Genomic DNA, 24,904 nt, shown 5'->3' with positions numbered 1-24,904 from the left:
CCTGCCTGGCCCTTTCCATCCCCTTCCATTACCTCTCTAACTGCATCTCTGAGGTGACCATGCAATTTGTCATCCAAACCAGGATACTTTTAATCATTATGCCAGGGCAAAACCAGACTTACATCTACTCTCCTCGTCTCCCCTCTCCCTCGTGTGCTCCAGGCCAGCCACGTTTCCTCATTGCCCTTCCCAAAATACCCCAGGCACACTCCTGCCTCAGGACCTTTGCACTTACTGTTCCCTCTGCTTGAAGTTTCTTACCCAAGACATACATGGACACACTCGCTCACCTCGTTCAGCCCTTTACCCGAATGTCACTTTCTCAGCAAGGCCCTCTCTGACCACCCAATCTAAAATTGCACCCCTCCCACTAGCCGGTACTCCCCACCCTCCTTTCTGCATTATTTTTCACTATAGCACTTATTACCAACTAACATATATCTGACATATTTATTTTGTTTATCATCTGTCTCCACAAGTCCTACCAGATTGTAAATTCCAAGAAAGCAGAGATTATAGTAGACTTTCTACCCTAATGTATTCCCAGCATGGAGAACAGTTCCTAGCATATATTAGGTGCTTAATAAATATTTTTTTGAACAAATGATTTTTTTTAACAGTTTACTTGCACTCTGTTCCAAATAGGTGGCCGTCCATACATCTCTCCAGTAGAGAAATTCTGAGCGGGTGGCATTTGAATTGAGCCTTACAAGCCACTCCTCACCCCCACCCAGGAAGGGCGGCAGCTGGGTTACACTCTGCTGGGCCACACTTGCATCCTGGGGCTTTGCAGCAGCTTATTGGCCAAGCAGCCTCCATTGTGAGGTAGCTCTGGTTTCCTCCTTAGCAGAGATAGCAGAGCACTGAGCCCGGCCCCACATCCAGGCACAGGACCTCCAGTCCAATGGTACCTTCTTCGGCCCAGTCTCACTGTTCACTTTGCCCTACAGCAGTGAGGGCTGAACCGGCAGAGGCTGAAAGCCCAGGCGAATCCTGGCAGGTGGCTGAGCAATTGTGAGGGGCACTAAGGATCCTCCTGAGGAGAGACTCTCTTAAGTGCCCCCAGAGCCAGGTGAGGCACAATCCACATCAGTTCCCCCTGTCACTGGTGCTTCACTGATTCACACACTTCAGGCTTCAGCCAGTGGCAGGCATCCTCAGGAATTAGGAGCCAGCATCTCAGGTTTGCAGTCTTGGTTTCTCTGGAGAAAAACCCATCGGAGGCTTTTTCAAAACTGTTACAGGCCTTAACCCGGAGCTTCTGCCACCTACCCACCATTTTGAAGATGTCATTGCTTGGAAGGGACTACAATGAGCTGAACGAGCTGAACTCCTCAGACAACAGTTCTAAGTCACCCTCAGAAAGTAGCAGTAACATTACTCCAGAGAATGTCCATCCTGCTGGGGAAGCCGAACTATCGTAAGTGACTGCGCCACCCTTCCAGACCTTAGGTCAAGTGCTGCTGTTTTTTGCAGCTCTGGACTACATCTTCCTGCTTCTCTCTTCTTAGCACTCTTGTCCCCATTGAACAGGAGATGCATGGATAAAAGACAAAAATTTCAGAATCTACGATCCCTGTGGCTCTGGATATTTCCCAGTTTTTGCAAAGTACGCAGAAAGAGCAGCTGTATTAGTTCTTTTCTGATGCTTACAATAGAATACCTGAAACTGGATAATTTATAAAGAAATGCAATTTATTTCTTACAGTTTTGGAGGTTGAGAAGCCAAAGTCCAGGGAAGACATCTCGTGAGGGCCTTTTTCTTGGTGGTGACTCTCCACAGCAATGCAGGGTATTATATGGGGAATGGCTTACTACTCACTCACTGTCCTTATAAAGCCATCAGATCATGCCTATTACCACCCAATAAAGCATCAATGGATTAATCCATTCCCTAGGGTACAGTTTTCACAATCTAATTACCTTTTAAAGGCTCCACTTTTCAATGACCTTAGTAGGATTTCCCACCTTCTTAACACTGTTAATGTAGGGATTAAGTTTCCAATACATGAACCTTCGGGGACCCGTAGCAGCAGCCATTCGCAACATGAGCTTCTTAATTCCAGGAAAAATTTCCTATGTTATGCTAGCTGCCCTTCTTTTTTTCCCTGTCTTCTGCAGTTTCAGCCTGCTTTCCTTTTCTCTCACATCTATGATTATTCTCCCTCTCTCTTTTCTGCTCTCTCTCTCTTCTTTCTACAGATCCATCCAGGGAACAAAAGGTCACCTGCTAGCCCCATGTCTAGAGACCTTTACTGCCCCAAACTCAACACATAGAACTTTTTCTCTAGGACTTTATTGCCAATCAGATTTTTATCTAGTAATCAGATCAGATAATAGTCATGGCATAAAGAGATCGTAAATGACAATGTCCAGTGTTGATAAGAGTGCCAGGAAATGCACTCTCTCATGTCCTTTTGGGAAGCATTTAACTGGTACCTTTCTAGATGGCAATGTTGCATGTTAAATCCTAAAATGCCATTTGTATAAAACATAGAAATACTTATTTGGCAAATGCTATATTTGAAAGTACATACACACACACACACACACATACACACACAATTGGCAGCGGGAAGACAATTGGGGGACTGAGAGACAAAGGTAGAAAAGGGATTTATATTCATTACCTAAGGTCTTTTAGTTGTTTTATTTTGCATTCATTTTTGAATTTTGTGCTGTGTTAGTCACTACCTACTTTTTAAAAGTATAATTAAATCTAAATAAACATATCATTCAATTAATACCACTCGCAAAAATTTTTCCTAATGTAGCACATATTATTCACAGAGTAAATTCGTTAGAATTCAGCATGTATGATGGTTCTTCTTGTGTAAAATTCTGTGCACTTAGAAGCAAATTGAGATGCCAAGAGGAATGCTAATCAAAATGTGTGGTTATTTCCAACTGGTGGGATTTTTGGAATTTCTTTTTATAATGATAACATTGTTTTTCAAGGGAAAAAATATAAAGTAATTTTTTTAAAAAGTCCCAGGAGAGCTTCCAACATGTGTTCACTCTCCAAGGCCCTGATGTGTAATGCTGTTAGCTGAGGTACAATGGTTTCTCCAAAACCTTGTCTCACCTTTCCCTCAAGACCTGATTCAAGGGGTGCTACCACTTGAAAGAAGTGAGATACTAGAGAAGTAGGGCAGGAAGTGGGGAGAGAGAGCACGTCTTTTGGAGAAATTACTGCTAAAGAATTGGCAAGAGAAGAAAAATATATATATTTTTTTGCTTTGACATATTTTCCAATAATTGCAATTATCAAGAAATAAAAGTTATCTCTTGGAAGTGAAAGGACAACAGGTGCCCCTATCCTTAGGTGAACAGACTACACTAATGGAAATGCGGGAAGTCACAGAGGTCCCCCAGCCACCTATTCTCTCCACCCTGACTCTCTCCTAGGGTGGTATTGAAATACAAAAGCCTAGCTCAGTCTCCTCATAACCCCTTGCCATGATTCCCTAACAGGTGAGACAAAGAGACTTGAGCACTATATGTCCTTGGGCGGTTGTCTCACTATATGTCTTTGCCAGACTCACCATATGTCCTTGCCAGACTCACTGTATGTCCTTGTACATTGTCTCAGCTCTCCTGGCCTCCTTCATCCAGTTCCAGGGCAGTGAAAGGGGGTCTCTGCCTCAGGCTGAGACTTGGACTGTACCTCCAATGGTCTCCTCAAGCTATCCTTTTGTTCAAGGTGAAGGGAGCATCTTGACCTGCTTAAACCAGCCCTTGCTTCCCTTTTTTCTATTATCCCAGCTCTGCTTCCTCTTCAGGAGATCCTCGCAACAGGAGAGCACTGTGAGGGCCAAACCAAAGGTGGCAGTGACAGTGATGATGATTATTATGATGCTCATGTCCATGAAGCATGTCACAATTTTAAGATTCATGTCATGATCTTTTTTATTCTTTCACCATCCCTGGACATAGGCAGGACAAGAATTATTCTGCCTTTTTTTGGCAGATGAGAAAACAGAGGACCTAAGTAGCTAAGGGTCTTCCCAAAGTAGTAACCAAACGCAGCAGGTTAATGGCAGAGCTAGAACTCAGAATCCAGTGCTCCTACCTCTGGATTCAGTGCTCTTGCACTCTCTTTCTGTGTCAATTTCTTTTGGATTCTGTTCTCACAATCCCGTTCCAACTTATCCTCCCAGTCCACATCAGGATTGAAGCTTCCTGGGTAGGAGCTGCCAGCATGGGTGTGAAGACCATTTAGCATCCTGGGACCTAGCACCCTGCCGGGCACATAGTAAGTACAGTGGTCCCTTGGTATCCTTGGGAGGTTGGTTCCAGGACCCCTTGTGGACACCAAAATCCGCAGATGCTCAAGTCCCTGATATAAAATGGTGTAGTATTCATATATTATCTACGCACATCCTCTCACATACTTCAAATCATCTCTAGATTACTTATAATACCTAATACAATGCCTACACATCACTTCATTCACATGGATTCAACATATATTCAGTACACGGCAAATTCAAGTTTTGCTTTTTAGAACTTTGTGGAATATTTTTTTTCACATATTTTGATCTGCAGTTAGTTGAATCCACAGGTGCAGAACCCATAGACACAGAGGGCAGACTGCACTCTGTATGCATAGTAGCAATTGTTACTAAATTATGAAACTTTATTCAATGCATAGTAGCATGGATGTACTATATACCAATTCATGGATATTTATATATAGCAATTCACATTCACAATGAATATTAGTTGAGTTAATGAAGGAGTGAATAGAACCAGTAAATTCTCCATACTTGGTAGAAGATACTTTTTTCTAGTAAATGGTTTAATTAAACTACCTGGTACCACTAAATACTCTGTAAATTGAGTCAATTATTACCATTTTGTTTCATTATCTATCTAAACTCTGGAAGTGTAGTAGGTGTCAATAAATATTAGTTGAATGAATAAATCATGAAAGAAATCATTGGATTAATGAACTGGTAGCAGGGAATTATCCAGAATGGTAGTAATTTTTATTCACTTTTTCTTTAGAGCCTAGTGTGTGTTCAATATTTGTTTAGTCAACTGAACTGGCACCAGCTCTGGATCTGATGTTCCAGGACAGATCCCTGGAACAGAGAGTTGCCCCAGAGTCCACTTCATCTGGTTTTGTCCTTCTTCCCAACAGGTGCTTCTGGACATGCTGGAACAAGGCTGAGCTTTGGGCCACCATTCCCTTCCCTTCCACTGACAGTACCCTCTTGTCTCCCTACCACAGGATGATGCAAACCTTGATCCACTTGTTGAAATGCAACATCGGCACAGGGCTCCTGGGGCTTCCCCTGGCCATAAAAAATGCCGGCTTATTGGTAAGAGGCATCTACGAGATGGGAACTAGGTTGACCCATTTGGGGGAGGAGGTGATGGGTTCCTAAAGTCTTTGCACTGTTCGTCAAAAGGTGCCCTCTGCAACAGGAAATATGCCTGTCGTCATCAATCCACTGGAGCCAACCTGTAGCCAAACAGCATCTTGTGGGGGGGAATGGACCATTACTCTTAAAGACGCACCACACTCATACAGACTACACTTTGCCACACTCCTCCCCACTCCCAAGGATCATGTTCCAGTCATTTCACTCATTTACATTCACGGTCTGGTCACTGTAGGCATTTGAGTATGTGACTCCTATTGCAAACCATCTGATGGTATGTGAGAGAGTGGCTTGGACATGAGGGTGATCCCCACTCTCTGCCTGCACCAGCCTGCCTCTGTCTCTGCATACACTGTCCTCTTTTCCGTCTTTTGAAATTTGCCTCCTCTCTAAAACTTTACTGTTTCTTAGGAAAATTAATGCTGCCCACACTTTGTGTTTTCCTACCACTTATATCTACATCACTTGGAATTCCTAAAGTTCTTACAAAGATGAGACAATACCCCACCAGACCCTCTAACCATGATTTATTTGAGAAATATTTATTGAGTATTCTTAAGCCCTGAGAGTAGGGAAGGAAACAGGACAGGAAAGTTTCCACCACGTGGAGACTGCATTCCAAGGGAGTCTAATGGTTCTCTTGATCCCACATTTATCTCTTCATGGTAGATGATGTTGTCTTGGGGCACGTCTATAAAGGCATGAGTGTCAAGAACAAAGGAGATGAGAGAGCCTTTCTGATCACTTCCAGATACTGACAAATAGGACACACTAGGGCAGTGACTATCTGGGGGATAATTTTGTGCCTTCCTTCTCCCAAAGACATTTACAATGTCTAGAGACATTTTCCATTGTCACAGCTTGGTGGGGGGTGCTTCTGATACTTGGTAGGTAGAGACCAGGGATGCTGCTAAACATCCTACAATGCACAGGACAGCTCTTCACAACAAAGAATCATCTGCCCCAAAATGTCAATAGTGCCCCTGCTGATAAACTGTACTAGACAAAGAGAAGTAAGTCCTAAGAGGAAGCTTGCTCTTCAAGTATCTCAGAGGAGGTGAGGGCTAAGGGTGTAACATGAACTGAATTTACCTCGAGGGACTCCAGGAGGGTAGAACTCAAGGCAATGAGAAAAGGCATGGGCTGTGCGGGGAGGTAGTGAGCTCTCTGTCACTATATGTATTCTAGCAAAGGTTGGGCAGCCACTCTGCAATGATGTTAAGAAGAGCATTCAAACCAGAGCATCTGGGGGCACAAGGACATTTAGGCAGGGTCCCTCATCCCAGAGACAGCTTTATTATGCTAGGACTCCAGCACACAGACCATGGGTGGGCCGGGGTGTGGGAGTGGTCAGGGAGCAGCTCACCGTCCTGCCTCTCCTTTCCCCGCCAGGTGGGTCCTATCAGCCTGCTGGCCATTGGGATCCTCACTGTGCACTGCATGGTCATCCTGTTGAACTGTGCTCATCACCTCAGTCAAAGGTGAGGGTACCTCTCCTCTCTCACCCCAGTACCAGGCCCATCTGAGGGTATGTTGTGTTTCCTTTGACCACTGACCCACTTAACTCGACCACTTCTCCAGGCCACTGCCCCTGCCACTCTGGAGTCTACAGAGGCAGTGGAAGGGGTAAGAAAGAATCCTAACTGGGGACTCCAGGTGCAGACCCAACTCTGCTCTGGATGACTTTGTCAAGTTCCTACACCACTCTCAGCCTAAATCTCCTTACCTGGAAGCCTCAAAAGTGATGAAAAATGCAAAAACGCCTACAGACTACCATGTACATGCAAGATACCTAGAGATGTCTTTCTCTTCCTTTTAGTCTCCCCACTCCAACCTCTCCCCACCCCAATACACACACCTTTTAGGGCAATTTAGTAAAAGTAAAAAACATAGTTATCCATGAAATGAATACTTTACAATGACTTCAGTCATTAACAAAGCATACATGAAATACTCCATGACTGTATGTTTGAAACTCTAACGCAAAAACTATTTCAGAAAGAAAAGAAAGATGCACTGAAAACAAATAATGCTGAGATCCACAGCGCTCAGCTGCTCCCAAGGCATGCAAATCTAAATAGGCCCTTGGAGATGTAAAGAAAGACCTCATAAGTCACAGTAGGGATATTAAATGAAACTCCTCATAAAGCCCAACTATCACAACCCAAATAGGTGTATCTGGAATATATATCAGTCACACCTAATTCACACAGCCCTTGCTGCTCACAAAGCACTTAAGAGCATTTACTCGATCAGTGGTTAAACTTATTGAGTAATTACATCATGCCAGGTTACTGTGCCGAGAGCTTTGCAAGCTTTCTTTACTACTTACAGCAAACCTCTATGGCAGGCTCTATTTTTATTCCCATTTTGCAGAAAAGTAAACTGAGGCTTAAATGCCTTGCCCAAGGTCATGCAGCTAGGAAGTAGCAGAGCATGTATTCAAAGACCTGTCTGACCTCACCCTTAACTGTTTTGCAAACCTTCTCTTCCCTCAAGCCAGCTTGGATCACTATATCACCAGGTAGGCTTCTGACATCTGGCCATCCTGACAGCCTTCCCCTGATTTTTTTCTGATGACTTGTCTTTCATTTTTCTCTAATGCAAAGGTTTCAGAGTGGTGACCCAAGAGCTGACTATGGGCTTCAGATATGTTTTGGGAACTTCCACAGTTTTTTGTTGTTGTTTTTTCCCAACATTTAAAAACCTGGCATTTTTACATTTAAAAAAAAAAAAACTGCCTTCTTATCAGTTAGACAATGTGGCACCTCTGGGCCTTCATTCCTTTGTTGTTCTTCTGAGCTGAGTCCTGATCAACCCCTTTTAGAGAGTACCTCTCTGATTTGCCACTGTCTACACTAGGCCTTATCCTGTCATACCCAGCCTCTGCCACTCCCCCATTACCAATACCTGTCTGATCCCCATAGCTTCTGAATTTGCAACCCTCAAACTAACATATTTGCCAGTCCCATGCATGTGACCTCATTTATAGTACAAATGCCAATCATAGTGAGCAATAATAAAAATAGAAGGATCATGCCATATTCCCAACGCACCTCCATATCCATCTCTTGCTGTCTCCTCCCCAGAACCTAGACCGCATGTCAACAAAACTAAGACCCAGAAATCTAAAGAGACTTGGTCAAGATCACTGGCTATCAGAGGGGCATGTTGGGATTTAAACCTTGGTTCCTAGCATGTCTGGGGCCATTTCTCTCTCCCAGGTGCTCTCCTCAGTCCTACAATTAACACTGTGCATCTGGGATCTTGGCAACCTGCTGCTGCTCCCTCTTGATCCTGCAAAAAACGAAGACAGTCCTACAGTAGGGCCTGCCCCACTCTTAGAAAGGGATCCCTAGAAAAAGGAACAAAGGAATAGGAATAGGCTGGAACATGGGTGTTACATCCTATAGGGGTGCTGGGCAGTATCCTACGGATCACCATTGCATGGGATCTAGTCCAAGACAGGCCCTTGTCAATGGGAAGGAAGGAACGTAAATACAGAAAAGACAAATCACCCCTTTAGCCACACCAGTACCGCTTCTCTCCCACCTTCTCCTCCCCCAACCATATCCCTTCTTTTCTGCTTTACAGACCTAAATCAATGCATAGCTACTGTTAATTCAAAAAGAACAAATTCAATGATATCCACTTAAACATTTGTGCTTTAAAGGACAACTGCAAAAAAAGAAAAAAAATAAAATAAAAAGCAAACTCCTGAAAGTTTTTAAAGCATAGAGTATACCATTGCTAGAAAATTAACAGAACATGTGATGCTAACACACAAATATACTTGTATAATAATTGCTCACTTCAGGAGTAAATTGTACCTTTAAGAAAAGTATTTTAAGTTACATATCATTTGTCCTTTCCCCTTAGACTGCAAAAGACTTTTGTGAACTATGGAGAGGCCACAATGTACAGCCTTGAAACCTGCCCAAACACCTGGCTGAGGACACATTCCGTGTGGGGAAGGTAGTAGCCACAGACATAGTGGTACAGTAACACAACAATAATCCTCACCTGTTCTTCCTTTATTTCTAGTTACACACATTTTAAATGAACATGTTTTTATTGTAAAGTGTCAAACAATATAGAGAATTCCCTCAATAGCCCCATCACCCACTTTACTCTACCCGAGATAATCATTGATACCTAATTAATAAATATTCCTCTAGATTTTTTTTCTCTCTACAGGTGCATCAGTATGTGTGTGAATAGCAATATCTAATTGGTCTTATATTTTCTTGTCCATTACTTAGAATAATTTTTGGAAATTTGCTTTTTATCTAACAATATGTCTAGTTTTTCTCCACATTGGTACATATAGATCTACCTCATTCTTTTTTAAAACTCACAAGGTTCTCCAGTCTATCACAGTTTTATTGGACCATTCCCCTAATAGTGAACATTTAGGTTGTTCTCTTGCTTGATAAAAAGTTAATGGTATACAAAGTGGTTTTCTATGTCTTAGCTCCTCTGATCATCTCAACAACCTTGTGAGGCAGGCAGGGTGGGTTTTTATTGTCCTGGAAGTATGAGGTATGAGGTGATCAAGGCTCACAAAGATAAAATAGCATATCCAAAGCATAGACATCACCTGTCTCTCACTGCAGCCTCCCCCGCAAAGTCATGACTGCTGAGATCCCTTCTGCCACTCTTTTTTTGGAATTCTCAGTAGGTCATTGATCTCCTGATCAGGAGTCACTCCAGTTATCAGGAAGGTGAGATCACGTGGCAGTAATAATGGATGCCTTACGATTGTGCATCCATTCTCTCCAAGGTTTATCAATTTTTGATGACACCCTGAGTAAATATTTAGGGCAAGAAAGGCCCTTACAGATCACCTTATCCATGCCTGTTCAAATACAGAAAATGAAGCTCAGAGAGGGCAATAAAGTTGCTCAGGATCACACAGGAGTTTAGTGGCAGAGCAAGAACTGGAACTCAGAACATCTAGCTCCCATCCGCTACACTGTACCATTTCTCAGGAGGACCAGTGACTGAAAAAGTGTTGGAAACATTTAGAAAAATATTTTATTTAAGCCAATGATTTGTAACTTGTAGCGCACTGAGATACCTGGGGAGCTTTATTAAAAACCACCCATTCATCAGGGGTTGGGATCCCCATACCAGCTAGCCACCAAAAACAACAACAATAAAAACTGCCCATTTCATGTGGGCAACAGTCATTAATGGATGCTCAAGCCATTAGGGGAAAGGTGATTGGGAAACTTTTCAAAGGAAGAATGCACTGATGCCACCTGACCCCATATACTAATCTTAGCATCTTAGCACTGCATGTTTAGACATTGGACAGCAATAGATGGTGTGTCTTGTGTTAATAACTTTAGACAAATTAAATTTAACAGAGTTTAATTTGAACAAAGAACAATTCATCTATCAGGCAGCCCCCAGAATCAGAACAGATTCTGAACACTCCACCACTGCTACGTAAAATTTATAAATTAAAATTTATAGACAGAAAAGGGAAGTCACATACAGAAAAGAAGTGAGGTACAGAACAGTTGGATGCCTGTGATGGGCTGAGACTCTGCTACTTGTTACAGGAGTAGGTTGCCGTCTGCCAGCACATCAAGTTAGGTTACAAGAGTAGGTTAGTCTGTTTACACATCAATTTGGGTTACAGTTCACTATTTCTGAAGAACGCTTTAGGCCAAACTTAACTTAATTCTCACAATGGGATACAGTAGGGAGTAGAGAGCACCACCTCTGAAATATTCTTGCCAGAAAAATTGATGAGGAATCTCCATTTGATCAATCCGCTAGACCTAATGTCACTTTACAGGAAACACAGGGGATAGAGGAACAAGATCAATGATGTCATGAGGAAATCATCAGCCAGACCCAGAAAATAGGATATACTACAGGACAAATGTTCTGGTATCCTCAGGAACAAACAAAAAATAAAAAACTTGCAAGAGAAAACAACAGGGCAAAGGGAATACAGCACTTTAAAAAACTTAAGAGACTTGATTTAAAAATGCAATGTGTAAACTTGTTTGGAAATCAATGTAAGATAGATATTTTTGAGATAATCAGAGAAATCTGAATATGGACTAAATATTAGACGATATGAAGAAATTATTGTTAATTTTGTAAGTGATGATAATGATATGATGGTTATACTTTCTAAATCCTTCTCTATTAGAGCTGCATACTGAATAATTTACAGGTAAAATGACTTGAGGTCTCTGGTTTGCTACAAATACTCTGACAAATTAGATATGTTTGTGGTGGGGATGAAGGAATAGAAGAGGATTGGCAAAAATTAATACTTGTTGAAGCCTCATGGTATATGAAGATTTATTAAATTACTCTCATTGCTTTTGTATATGCTTGAAAATCTCCATAATAAAGCGAAAATACATAATTCTAAGTCTCACATGACAACACAAAGATTCTAACACAGCAGGCTGATTGGAGAGCCAGGAATCTGTATTTTTAACATGTGCCTCAACCAACAAATTGGTTGCTGCTAAACCCAGTTTTGAAGAACACTTATATAAACATTAGAATCTAAGTAGCGGAATATATTTTTGTTCCTTTAAAAAAATGCATCTCCAAATTTGGGTCAATTTAAGAAACCAAAAGAATCATGACAATAATAGAGTATAATATTTTAAATTAAAAAATAGTTTGGCTCTATTGTGATACAAAAAAAAAAAAAGAGGATGGAAGAATATATCTCTCTTAAATGCCAGCTGATAAATTCAGAAGAAATGATAGATAGAATTAGAAAATCACCGCCTTGCGAGGACTGATGAAATAATTGATTCAGGAAAGAATCATCAAAAAATGTTAAAACTATTGGTGTAAGGGGAATAGGATATTTATGCCATCTCAACATTTAACCCCCAGATTACAAAGGGAAAACATACATTTACAATGGAGAGATCACAGTCGCCAACACAGTAGAACAACAGGACGTCCTGTGCCTCCCAATGTGATGAAATAGAGGCGCAAAATATCACCTCCATAGTATTCTTGCCAAAAGTGCTGACTTGAGTCTAACCATGAGGAAGCAGTCACACAAGTCCACAATGTGGGGCACTCTATAACACAATTGGCCTGGACTCTCTGGAAAAAGCCAACAACATGAAAAATAAAAAAAGGTGGATATATATATATATATATATATATATATATATAGGGTAGTTCTATGTTAACAAAAGACAGAAGAAACAGAGCCAAATGCAATATACAAGTCATGATTAAATCCTGAATCAAAAAATTCAAAATAAAATAGCTACAAAACATATTTTGGAGAGAATTGGAGTATTTAAATATGGACTATATGAGAGTACTTTTAAAAGTTCATGGAAAAATAGAATTAAAAGATACTCTTTAAATAAATCTTCCATGAAATTTTGGAAGACCACTGGTATATTTGGGGATATTGAAGTTGATTTTCCATCTACCATAGTCTTAAGAGAGGTATGCTGAGGTATCTGGAATTGAAGTATTATGATATTTGCAACTGACTTTCAAATGATTCCAGGAAAAATGCATGTGTGTGTGTATGCATGGATGAATACATACGTACATATGCACATACATAACGATATTTGGGGTAAAAAAAATTAACAATATATTTAGTTAAAGTGTATATGGATGTTAATTATACTATTCTTTCAACCTTTTCTGTGGGCTTGGAAATTTTCAAAATAAGAAAAATGTGGGGAAAAATTTTTTTAAATCAGTGTTGACAGAAATAATTGTTTCAAAAAATAAGCACATTCTTACAAAATGATTTTAATGTTAGTTTTCTGCCTCTGTCTACTTTTTTTTTCCCAGGTACATTGTCAGTTTCCTATTAATCATCACCCAGCTGGGCTTCTGCAGTGTTTATTTCATGTTTATGGCAGACAATTTACAACAGGTAAAGATGCCCCTTCTGGGCAGAGTGAGAAATGCAGACCTCCTGATGCTAGGGCTACATTAGCAAAAGTATAGTGTTCGAGTCATGGGAGGAGACGGCTTTATTTCTACTCCCTTGATCAGACCACACTTGGGAGTTCTCTCCATACTGGGAATCACGAGTTAAAGGATCATAGAGAAGCCAAAGCAACTTCTGAAAACTGTAACCAAGATAAACAGAGAGAGTCACAATCATGTCCAACCAGAAATAATTGAGAATTTTTAGCCTGGAAAGCATTGGTGAAATTTACTTTACATATCTCAGGGTTGTCATGTAAGAAAATGCCTAACTAAACACAGCCATCCTGCAGTATCTGTGGGGACTGGTTCCAGGACCCCTGTGAATGCCAAAATCCAGGATGCTCAAGTCCCTGATACACAATGGCATAGTATTTGCAGGTAACCCATGCACATGCTCCTGTATACTTTCAATTGTCTCTAGATTACTTCTAATACCTAGCACAGTATAAATGCTATGTAAATAGTTGTTATGCTGAATTGCTTAGAGAATAACAACAAGATCAAAGTCTGTACATGTTCAGTAGAGATGCAATTTTTTTCTAATATTTTCATTCCAAGGTTGGTTGAATCCGAGGTGCAGAATCTGCAGATTCAAAAGGGGCCAACTATGTAAGGCAAACAAGCTGCAGCCTTTCTATTGCTGCATTCCTAATAAACAACACACATCAATCATAGCGTTCTTTCTTGGCTTTGTGGAATAGAGGGAGCATACTTATTTTTCTGCACCCAAACATCCAGAAAGAACTATGACAAGTATTGTAGATGGATTATTCAAACAGATGGATTTTGCCCAGTATGCAGAGCTTTCCAACATTTAGGGCTACCTAAAGTTGAAGAGGACATTCTTATGCAATGAATTTCCTTTCTCTGGATGTGCAAAAGAAAGCAACCATTTGATGAGGGAAGAAGAGGTTAGGCTAGATGAAAAAAGGACCCTTCAGCAGTGAGATTTAATAATTCTAAGGGTTTCTGGTTGTCACAATCATGGGCACTACAGTTAAGATTGCCAGGTTTGGCAAAGAAAAATTTATGACACCCAGTTAAATTGTAATTTTAGATAAATAGTGAATAATATTCTTTTTAACTATGAATATGCTCTATGCAGTATTTGGGACATATTTATACAGCAAAGTTATCTATTAATGATCTGAAATTCAAATTTAGTTGGGTATCCTGTGTTTTATCAGGAACCCTAACTACACTGCCTTTCACTATGCTATCAGATAGTGGAAGAAGCCCATGTGACCTCCAACACGTGCCAATCCAGGAAGATCCTGGTGCTGACCCCTAACCTGGACATTCGTTTCTACATGCTGACAATCCTGCCCTTCCTGATACTGTTGGTGTTCATCCAGAACCTCAAGGTGATGTCCATCTTCTCAACATTGGCCAACATCACCACCCTGGGGAGCACGGTTCTGATCTTTCATTATATCTTGCAGGTCTGTGCCTGAAACCACAGCAGAAGGGGGCAGGGTCCAGGGCCTCTGAGACACCCAGGGAGGGTTATTATCACAATGGGCAGGTGAAGGTGAGGAAAGTGATCCCCAGCTCTGAGCAGCCTATGCCAAGGTGACATCTAGGAGCACTACTATTTTTGAAGTACTACCTTTTCCTCCAGTTTACAGACAAGGAAATTGATAAACAGAACATAATTTTTCCGATTCCATTATTATAATTTCATTTCTTTGAGTCTGAAATTCTTTGGAGTTGTATTAGTTTCCTATCACTGTTTTAACAAATTACCACAAATCTAGTAGCTTCAAACAACACAAATTTATTTTACATTTCTGGAGGTCTGACTGGACCAAAATCAAGGTGTCAGCAGGGCTGCATTCCTTTCTGGAGGCTTTAGGGGAGAATCTATTTTCTTGCTTTTTCCAGTTTCTAGAGACTGCTGGCATTCCTTGGCCCACCGCCCCTTCCATCTTCAAGACCAGCAACATCAGGCTGTGTCTTTCTCATGCCGCCATCCCTCTGGTCTTCTCTTCTGATTCCCTCTTCCACTTTTAAGGACCCTTGTCCCTCCCAGATAATCCAGGATAACCTCCTTATTTTAAGGTCAGCTGATTAGCAACCTTAATTCCATCTGAAAACTTAATTCTCCCTTGCCATGTAACATAACATATTCACAGGTTCTGGAGTTTAGGATGTGACATCTCTACCCACCACAGAAATCTATTAAAATCGACATTCCCCCTAGATTCATGAGAGCTGCTGTACCAGCTAGTAGAGCACACAGCCCTGAGAGAAGTGATGCGAAAGAGGCATTAGAGGACTGGGAAACAGGAAACCTCAATTCTTATCTGGGCTGTGCCACTAACTTGCAGAGTGGCCTTGGGCAATTCCCTTCTCCTCCCTGTGTCCCACTTTCTCCGCATGTAAAAATGTGGAAACAACCCAAGTGTCCATAGACTGATGAATGAACAAACAAAATGTGGTATATAAGTACAATGAAATATTACTGAGCCTTAAAAGGGAATGATATCCTGATACATGCTACAATGTGGATGAACCTTGAAAACATTAAGCCTAGTGAAGTAAGACACAAAAGGACAAATATTATATGATTTCACTTCTGTGAGGTACCTAGAATAGCTACATTCATAGTGACAGAAGGCAGAGTAGGGATTACCAGGAGGCTAGATAATGCGGAGTTATTATTTAATAGATACAGAGTTTCAGTTTGGGATGATGAAAAATGTTGCAAGATGGGCAGTGGTGACTTAACAATGTGCATGCACTTAATGTCACTGAAGTATACATTAAAAATGGTTAAAACGGTAAATTCAATGTTATATGTGTTTGACCACAAAATAAATAAGTTTTTTAAAAGATGAGAAGGCTGACTGAGCTCTAGATATTTTACAGGTTCTCTTAGCACTGTCCCCGTCAAAGTCAGGTATAACCCAGTTTTCTACCAGGCAAAGACTTGGGATGGCTTTTCCACCACGGCAAAGTCAAACCCTTCTTTTACTTTCTTTCAGGGAATCCCGTTTCCCAGCAACCTACCCTTAATGGCAAACTGGAAGACCTTCTTGCTGTTCTTCGGTACGGCCATCTTCACATTCGAAGGCATCGGTATGGTAAGATTGATGGGGTTTGAGTGAATGAGCCCTAGTGCCAGTCGCAGTTCCAGATGTCTAAATTAATACTATTTATGAAAAGCACAGAGTATGATCTTCTCCTGATGAGAAGAAAGTCAGCTCCCACATGCAGGGCGTCTACTCTCCACACACCACACTGAGCCTTGAAGACTGAGTGAGAATTTACTAATCAGCCGAGATAGAGTAGGTCATTCCTGGCAATAGAAAATATGACAGAAAACGTAGCCTTGTGTGAAGGTCCCTTCTTGAGTCTGAGCCCAGTGGAGAAGGGCGTCTGTGCTTGTGGAAAAACCTTGCTCTTTCACAATGTGTCACATCTCTTTCTACCTTTTCTCCCCAAAACCCTTTTCACCTCCAGGTTCTGCCTCTCAAAAACCAGATGAAGAATCCACAGCACTTTACCTCTGTTCTGTACTTGGGGATGTCCCTTGTCATCATCCTCTATATCTGCTTGGGGACACTGGGCTACATGAAGTTTGGGTCAGACACCCAGGTCAGCATCACCCTCAACTTGCCCAATTGCTGGTATGTCCCTGTCTGCCACAGCTGGGGGTAGGGAGAGGATGGGATCTGAGCCTAAGCAGCACATTCTCTTGGGTCATCATTAGCAACAAAATAGTAACCATTCCTATTAGTATAGATTATAATAATGGGTTCATTTGTTAATCCAGGCACTGTGCATTTTCATCTCATTTAATTCTTACAAAAGCCCTGTGAGTTAGCATTATTATTGTCAACTCCACTTAATAGATGAGGAAGTTGATATATGGAGAGTCTGTAACTTCTCAGTTCACATTGTGAGAAGCTGAAACTTGAATCCAATCTGTCTAACTCTAAAGTGTAAAGGCCCTAAAACAGGAATGATCTGGAAACAGAAACAGCACCAGCAAAAAGTATAACTCCAAAGTAATGACTGGAGTCCCACAGATGGACTGCTACTCAGGCCCCCAATTCCAGAAATGGACCTAGGCTGCCATTTCTGTGCCCCAGTTGGTATTTGGTCTGGAGTTCTTGTATTTAATCATTAATTCATTCATTCATTCATTCATGCATTCACCCAGGAAATATTTTGGGGGCTGGCACATAGTAAACACTCATCAAGTGCTAGCTATTATCATTATTATAGTAGTATTGCATACATAGTGACTAAGCAGTCAGTATAGCCAAGTGTTTAAGAGCATAAGTTCTAAAACTAACTAATGGGACTTGCATCCTGGTTCTTATGTGACCTGGAAGTATTTGGTGAAGGGCACAGCTGACTGCCACACCACCTCATGGAGAGATTGTAAGGATTAACTGGTTTAGTATGCAGAAAATGCTTAGAACGGTGCTCGGCACACATGAAGTACTCATCCAGTGTTTGCTGTTATCACTGTTATGCATCCCCACAGCCTTGGCCTTTCCGAGGTAAGTGGGAAGCTGGAGCATCCATCTCCCACAAAGCCAGAGCTGTAAAGTGAGGGAAATGTCACCAACACCACCCACCTCACTGTGTTATGGTGGTGACTAGATAATACATGTGGAATTTCTTTACAGTCATGCTTTATTTTTCACAAGTAAGATATCATCCTAATATGGTTTTTGTATCTTGGGCCATTTGAGCTGCCATTAGCGACCTTGGGCAGGGTGCTTTCCTTCCGGGGACGTCAGCTGAAAAATGCGGGCATTGAGCTCCCTGAGGACTTCGCACCTGCTGATGTGAACCTGGCTGGTCATCACTTTCTCCAGGGAAGCCTTAAATATCCTTTCCCAATAAGAAAAAGACCAACAACCTAAGAAAAAATGGGCAAAGGGCATAAGCAAACTGCTCACAGGCAAATGCTTAAAATGGCCCCTTGATTTTTAGAAAGATAATAGAAATGCCAGTTTTTTAAAAATACAATGCTGAAGACCAACATGTATTCACACACCGTTTTGGCAAGGATGTGACGATACATTAGGACAACAAATGGGCAATATAGCGATCAAAATTTTAAATCACATGTGCTTTTCCCCAGCATTTCTACTTCTGGACTTGTGTATTATATGTGCATAGATATATGTATAAAGGTATCCTTTGCAGCATTGTTTGGCAAAAGACTGGGAATAACCTAAATATCTGTTAATTGGTGACTGATTTTAAAAATTATAGTACATCCATGCAATTGGATTATCAAGTAGCTATTAAATAGAAGAGCCATGTCCACATGTACTGATAGGGAACAATCTCCAACAAATATTTAATGAAAAACTAAAGGAGCTCAATAGAGTGTAGAGGAATGCCACCGTGCATGTGTGTATGCCGTGCATGTGCGTGCATGTGTGTGCCTACTTTCACACAGATTATCTCTGGAAGGGCCACAGGAAAACTGTAAGAGTGGTTGCCTATGGAAAGGAGAACTGGAGGCTGAAAATCAAGGGTGAGAGGGATGCTTTTCACTGAATGGCTTTTGTACTGTGAATTTTACTCTATGCAGATATTACCTTTTAAAAAAAATTAAAAGAGAAAATAGGCATAGATTCCTCAGCTGCTGACCTATTGACTCAGAATCTCCAGGAATGTGCATTTTTAATAAGCTTCTCAGGCAGCCCTGATGGCCACCCTGGCCTGAGTCATTGGACATTAGCCAGTTCTATAACTCAATGACAAGTGCCAGCTTCTGAGCAATAAGTGTGTCCTGAGTGGCCTTCCCAGGAGCCACGTCACATTTCACATCCTATCGATCTGTCTGCAGGTTGTACCAGTCAGTCAAGCTGATGTACTCTATTGGTATCTTCTTCACCTACGCTCTCCAGTTCCATGTCCCAGCTGAGATCATCATTCCATTCGCCATCTCCCAGGTGTCAGAGAACTGGGCGCTGTCTGTAGACCTGTCTGTCCGCACAGGCTTGGTCTGTCTCACCTGTGAGTAGGATAAAAGGGCACTCCTGTCCAAGGCTGTGGCTAGGAACCACGGTGCCTTCCCCACCATCACTGGCTCTGCCATTTGCCTTCCTTGTGACCTAGCGCAAGATACTTCATCCCCCTGGACCTCAACTTTTCCACCTATGTTCTTGGCTTAACAGAACTACCACATATTAGATATTACAGTAATTTGTACACATAGAAAGTACACACTGGATGGCTTATGGGAGAAAGAATTATAATTCATTCAATAACACTCCTATATGCCAGGCACTGTACTGACATTATCTAATTATCTAATACTCATGGCAGCTTAGCAACATAATATTACCAACTGAGAAAACTGTGGCCCAGAGAAATTAAGTAACATGCCAAATCATACAGTGCTAGATGACAGAGCCAGGATTTGAACAAAGATTGTGTAGCATCAAAGCCTACATCTTCCATTGAGCTATATTCCTTCCTGTCATAAATTAGTCATATCCGCTATCATGAAGTGGTATTTAACTGTAGGGGAAAACCCCAAGGGGCTGATTTGTTAATGTCTTGGAGATAGTTTCTTGGGTGCGTCCTTTTCTGTTCCCTTCATCCTTTTCTTCCTTCCTTCATGGAGCATGTTCAGAGAAAGAGTTTCAGAAAAGGTGCCCCAGGAGGAGTGTGCAAAAGAATTAGGGATGTTTTGCCTGGAGAGGCAAAGGCTCAGGGAATTTCTATATTTGTCCTTGAACACCTGTGGGATTATTGTACAGAGAGCCCATTTAGTCTTAAGGGGTCCAGGAGTCAGAGTTTAAAATTGAGGGAATCAAATCTCAGTACAGAATCAGGAGGAATTGTGGAACTCTTGGAGCTGTCCAGCAGCAGAACATGCTATCAAATAAGCTTTAACATCTGGAGTTCTAGAAGCAGAAACAGCACTCCTGCTTGAGTTAAGGTATTACAGACAGTTCTCAGTCTATACCAAGAACCTGTTTTGAGGTTGTTCCTGATAGGAAGGGTGTAAGATGAAGAGAAAGATTGTGTAGTTCAGGATAATCAGTATAGGGGAGAGTGTGGCTAGAAACGTGCCCTACTTCTGGTATATAATGAATGACCACTTCCTCCTCCTTTTTTCATCAATTCTGTTATCTTTCATTCAACAATCATTTTTCGAGCACCTATTACATGCCTGACACTGTGCTAGGCACTAGGGATACAATAATGGACAATGAAGAAGACATGGCTCCTCTCCTCACAGGGCTTACAGTTGAGTGGCAAATACATGCAAGGAAATAATTACAGCACATTGTGATGAATGTTAAGATAATATATAATGATGTACCAGACGATGGTTACAATTGTCAGTAGAGGACATACTCTACACATAAAAGGGTCCTATAACTCAGGCTGGGCCAAGCCAGGGAGTTCTCTCCTGTGGAGTGATATTTTAGTTAAAAACTAAAAGATAAGTGAGAGCTAGATGGAGGAGAGAAGAATGTTCCACGTGTAGGGAGCCAGCTGTGCACAGACCCGAGGCAAGTATTTGCCTATGGCCCCTTTAGAGAAATAAAAGCAATGGGGAGTGATGAGAGATGAGGTCAGAGCATATGGCAGGGCCCAGGTCTTAAGGGGTCTTGTGCTAAGGAGTTGGGCAATGTGGAGCAATGAAAGGGCTCTGAGTAGCAGGTTGGCATCACCAGAACTGAGCCTCTTAGAGCACTCCTCTGTCCTCCTTGCATTATAGCTTTCCTTGAACATATCTTCTCTGTCCCCTCAGTGTGAGCTCTCTTGCAGAACAGATGCTGATTTTTCTCTGTACTTCCTCTGGTAAGCAGCTTATTAAAATCTGATGATGGAAAGCTGTGGACAGGGACCATGTCATCAGAAGGGTGATGGACTCCCGAGCGTGAGAATCTATGAGTCTCTCATGCTCTGATTGGACATGTTGGAGCAATTTCAGAAAGACGTGATGTTTTCCTAAAGATCCAAAATCCAAACTTGTATGGATGCTTCTTAGAACACGTTTTCTCTAATTTGTTGAAAGAAAAATCATATGGTTGTATAAATCATATATTTACTCATTCAAACATTATCAAAATTGGACTCCCTTGGAAAATTCATGATATGTGTTCATTGTACGTATAAGAGATGGAGATTTAAGAGTGTTTATAGAAGAGAAGGGCAGCCTAATGCTGTCTTCATGTTTTATGTCCTGCTTAATTACCAGAATCCTCTTACAAATAAGAAAATAAGTGGTTGAGATTTGGACCCCAATGGAACACTCTTGTTTTTTATCCATCCTTGCTTCTAGACAGAGTCTATATTATGTAGATAGGAAAAAGTTTGATTCAGTGTCCGGGTAAGAGTCGAGCATTTATTGAGCACCTACTGTGTGCCAAGTTCTTTTATGTACATGAGAGGCAGCATAGTAGAAAGAACCTGAGATCAGGCATCCCAGTGAATTCTCGTCTCAGCTCTGTGTAATGTTGAGCAAGTCCTGTTTTCTTGAGGGCTCTAGATTTCCCCATTTCTACAATGAGGAGCTTACAACAGATAAGTGGTAGAGGAACCTTGTCAATAAATATTATCTGTGGAAAATCCAATAGATTAAATATAAAAGGAGAGTATTTGTACTGGCGGTTAAAACAGGAGTGGGAGTCTGGAGCCGTGGTGCCTGACCTATTGCTCAATCCTGCAGTAGACTCCTTCTCACCTCTCCAAAGCAGTCTCTGAGACATCTGTGGAATTCCAGTCCTCCAAAGCAATAATTTCTGAGCTCTCTTCTTGCAGGGACATTCAGCAGTTCTAAATTTCTCCTCTTGCTGCAGGTGTCTCAGCCATCCTCATCCCCCGCCTGGACTTGGTTATCTCCCTGGTGGGCTCCGTGAGCAGCAGCGCCCTGGCCCTCATCATCCCACCCTTACTGGAAATTATCACCTTTTACTCTGAGGACATGGACTATGTCACCATTGCAAAAGACATCGTGATTAGCATCCTGGGCCTTTTGGGGTGTATATTTGGGACATACCAAGCCCTCTATGAGTTGACCCAACCTATCAACCATTCTGTGGCCAACTCCACAGGTGTCTATGCATAATTATCTATTTTTATTCTAATAGCTCTCCCTTCTTCCCGTTCCCTGTTTAACTTCCATGTGGATGTTATACACATTCATCAAACGCCAACATCTCTATATCAATTAGTGGCTTTTTTATCTTTCCAAGAGAAATGCTGATGACACAAGTTAATACTGTTCACTCTCAAGCTGCACTGTTTTGGGTTTTGGATTTCTTTGGCAGTCTTTTGTAACTCTGAACCAAAATCATATTCAACCATTTGTATTATCAGCCTCATTTAATCAAAAAGGGGTGGCATTTGCCCCAATATCCCTGGAAACAGCAGCCAACCAAATGCAAAAGAAATTGTTTTCTCTATACTGAAGTAGTTGTCCTTAAAGCATCACACTTAGAAAAGAGTGTATTGGGGGAAGGGAGTTTTCTATTTAGATATTCTAAGTGGAAGAACCACAGACAGAACAAAATGGAATTTAGCAGTAACTTTGTCCAAACACTGGCTCTGCCACTGATTTACTATGGGACGCTGGGCAAGTTTCTCCCTCTTTCTCAGTCTTAGTTTTCCTGCCTATAAATAAAGGGTTGGACTAACTGATTATGGAGGGCTCTGTCAACTCCAACATTCTGAAAGTGAAAAAAAGCAATTATCCTCCAGTCACAAGGATTAACCATGCTAGTATTGGTAAGGATGTGGAGTAACTGAAACTCCGTATGCTGCTATTGTGAACGGAAAATGGTGAAACCACTTTGATAAACAGTTTGTAGTTTCTTTACAAGCTAAACATATACCTACCATATCATCCAATTATTCCACTCCAAGACATTTACCTTAAAAAAAAAAAAAAGGAAACATATACTCATAAAAAGACTTGTACACAAATGTTCACGGTAACTTTATTTGTAATAGCAAAAAAGTGGGAAACAATCTAAATGTGTATCAACAATCAAATTGTGATACATTCATACAATGGAATGCTACTCAGCAATGAACAGAAACTGTTCACACACACAATAAAACAGATGAATCTCAAAGTAGTTATGCTGAGTGATAGAATCCAGACAAACAAAAGAACAAACTATATGATTCTACTCAGGTAGAAGTCCAGAAAATGCAAGCTAATCTATTAAATCTCTGTAGTCACAGAGAGCAGCTCAGGGGTTGCTTGAGGGTGAGAGGAGCATGGGAAATATGTGGAAGTGATGGAGAACATGTTCACTGTCTCGATTGTGAAGATAGTGTTACAGGATTGTACAGATGTACACCAAATTGGACACTTGGACTATATGCAGCTTATTATATATCAACATATAAAATAAATTGAGGTATAAATTATACCTCAATAAAGCTGTTAAAAATAGAATGTGAAACGGTTCCATTTTAGTTTTTATGAAAAATCCGTCACGTGCATATAGTCAAGGAATTTTGAAGAATATACAGAACCCAAAATGTCATAGGAATTTCCTCTGAGTGGGCTGAATTAGGAGTGAAATTTTATGCTTTGTTTTTTTGCTTGCCTGTGTTGTTGCCTTGTTTAACAATGATGTATTGATTTCATAACTAAAGAAACGTTATTGAGGGGGAAGTTATTAATGATTTGTTTCACTCTAACAGAAATACCACTTCAAAAGAATTTTTATTGTGAACTGTAACACCCATGTGGGAAAGTATGTAAAGCATAAATCTACAGTATGATGGGTACTTATAGAGAACATCACTTTTCAAGCTTACCTTTCATTCCATGATTGATATTATGGCTTCAATAACAGAAATTCAAGCTGGAGTTAGCAGAGTTCCCCTTCTATAATGTATCATTTATTTACCAATGGTCAGATGTCAAACAACAACCTCTCAAAGGAGAGGTGGGGTAGCTACAGCATCACAAAGGACAGAGAGGTGGAGAGGAGCATGCGAGCATCCTATCACTGGAAAACTATAAGCTAATAACAAACTCTTTGCTCTTTTGGGACCAAGACGATGAACCTGAAGAAAGTGAGGCTTTTCTTTTTTCCTCTCTCACTCTCTCTCTCTCTCTCTTTTTTTTTTTTTCTCCCATTTGAGAATCCCTGGTAGGGAAGGTGAGGCTTTGAGGAACACATGGAAGCTTTACTATAGAATACAGAGCATTGAAATGGAGATGAGGCAGTGGTTTATGACTTGGGCGGTGGGGTGGGGGGTTGCAGGCAGAGCTCATACACTTCATTAAGATTCTAATGAAAGATATGGCTCCTCCTTCCATAAAATTCACATATATGCATACATGCTAAATTTTGCATGCAATATCAGGAGCAATCACAAACCCCATGAAGTTACTAGACCCTGTGTTGCAAAAGAACCTCTGCAAAAAGGAATGCAAGAATTTCTGCTTCTCATGAAGGATCACCAGATGGTAGACAGACAACCCTGGCTGTAAGGTTTAATGCAGAATAAAGCAACATGCAAAAGCAAATAAGAGAGGTAAGCTACAAGATAAGGAAACTCAGGCTACCATGTAACTGGTACAGAAAACACTT

The 24,904-nt window shown here is 41.1% G+C and overlaps 1 protein-coding gene across 2 annotated transcripts; it reads left to right on the top strand.

Annotated features, from left to right (window-relative positions):
- Nucleotides 1-1,286: 1,286 nt before the first annotated feature.
- SLC36A3 (solute carrier family 36 member 3) lies at nt 1,287-22,416 on the top strand. Of its 2 annotated transcripts, none has more exons than XM_063086845.1 (10): nt 1,287-1,420; nt 5,237-5,327; nt 6,783-6,871; nt 9,270-9,365; nt 13,209-13,293; nt 14,576-14,794; nt 16,340-16,438; nt 16,818-16,984; nt 19,174-19,343; nt 22,148-22,416. In XM_063086845.1, the coding sequence occupies exons 1-10, from the start codon at nt 1,287-1,289 to the stop codon at nt 22,414-22,416; spliced, it is 1,419 nt and encodes a 472-aa protein (XP_062942915.1). The 2 variants fall into 2 exon arrangements, with proteins under 2 accessions (XP_062942915.1, XP_062942916.1); XM_063086846.1 differs by lacking the exon at nt 1,287-1,420 and adding an exon at nt 4,009-4,040 and having other exon boundaries at nt 5,240-5,327.
- The last annotated feature ends 2,488 nt before the right edge of the window (nt 22,417-24,904 follow it).

Source organism: Cynocephalus volans, chromosome 2 (genome assembly GCF_027409185.1).
Source record: "Cynocephalus volans isolate mCynVol1 chromosome 2, mCynVol1.pri, whole genome shotgun sequence".
In the NCBI taxonomy this organism is placed as follows: Eukaryota; Metazoa; Chordata; class Mammalia; order Dermoptera; family Cynocephalidae; genus Cynocephalus; species Cynocephalus volans.
The sequence above is the reverse complement of the archived record's forward strand: the minus strand, read 5'-3'. Positions and strand labels throughout refer to the sequence as shown.

Bases quoted from the DNA above. Each gene is read 5' to 3' on its own strand.
- SLC36A3 (XM_063086845.1), top strand. From the start codon at position 1,287: ATGTCATTGCTTGGAAGGGACTACAATGAGCTGAACGAGCTGAACTCC. The intron at 6,872-9,269 runs GTGAGGGTACCT...CTTTCCCCTTAG, and splicing joins GCTCATCACCTCAGTCAAAG to ACTGCAAAAGACTTTTGTGA. The intron at 13,294-14,575 runs GTAAAGATGCCC...CTATGCTATCAG, and splicing joins TGGCAGACAATTTACAACAG to ATAGTGGAAGAAGCCCATGT.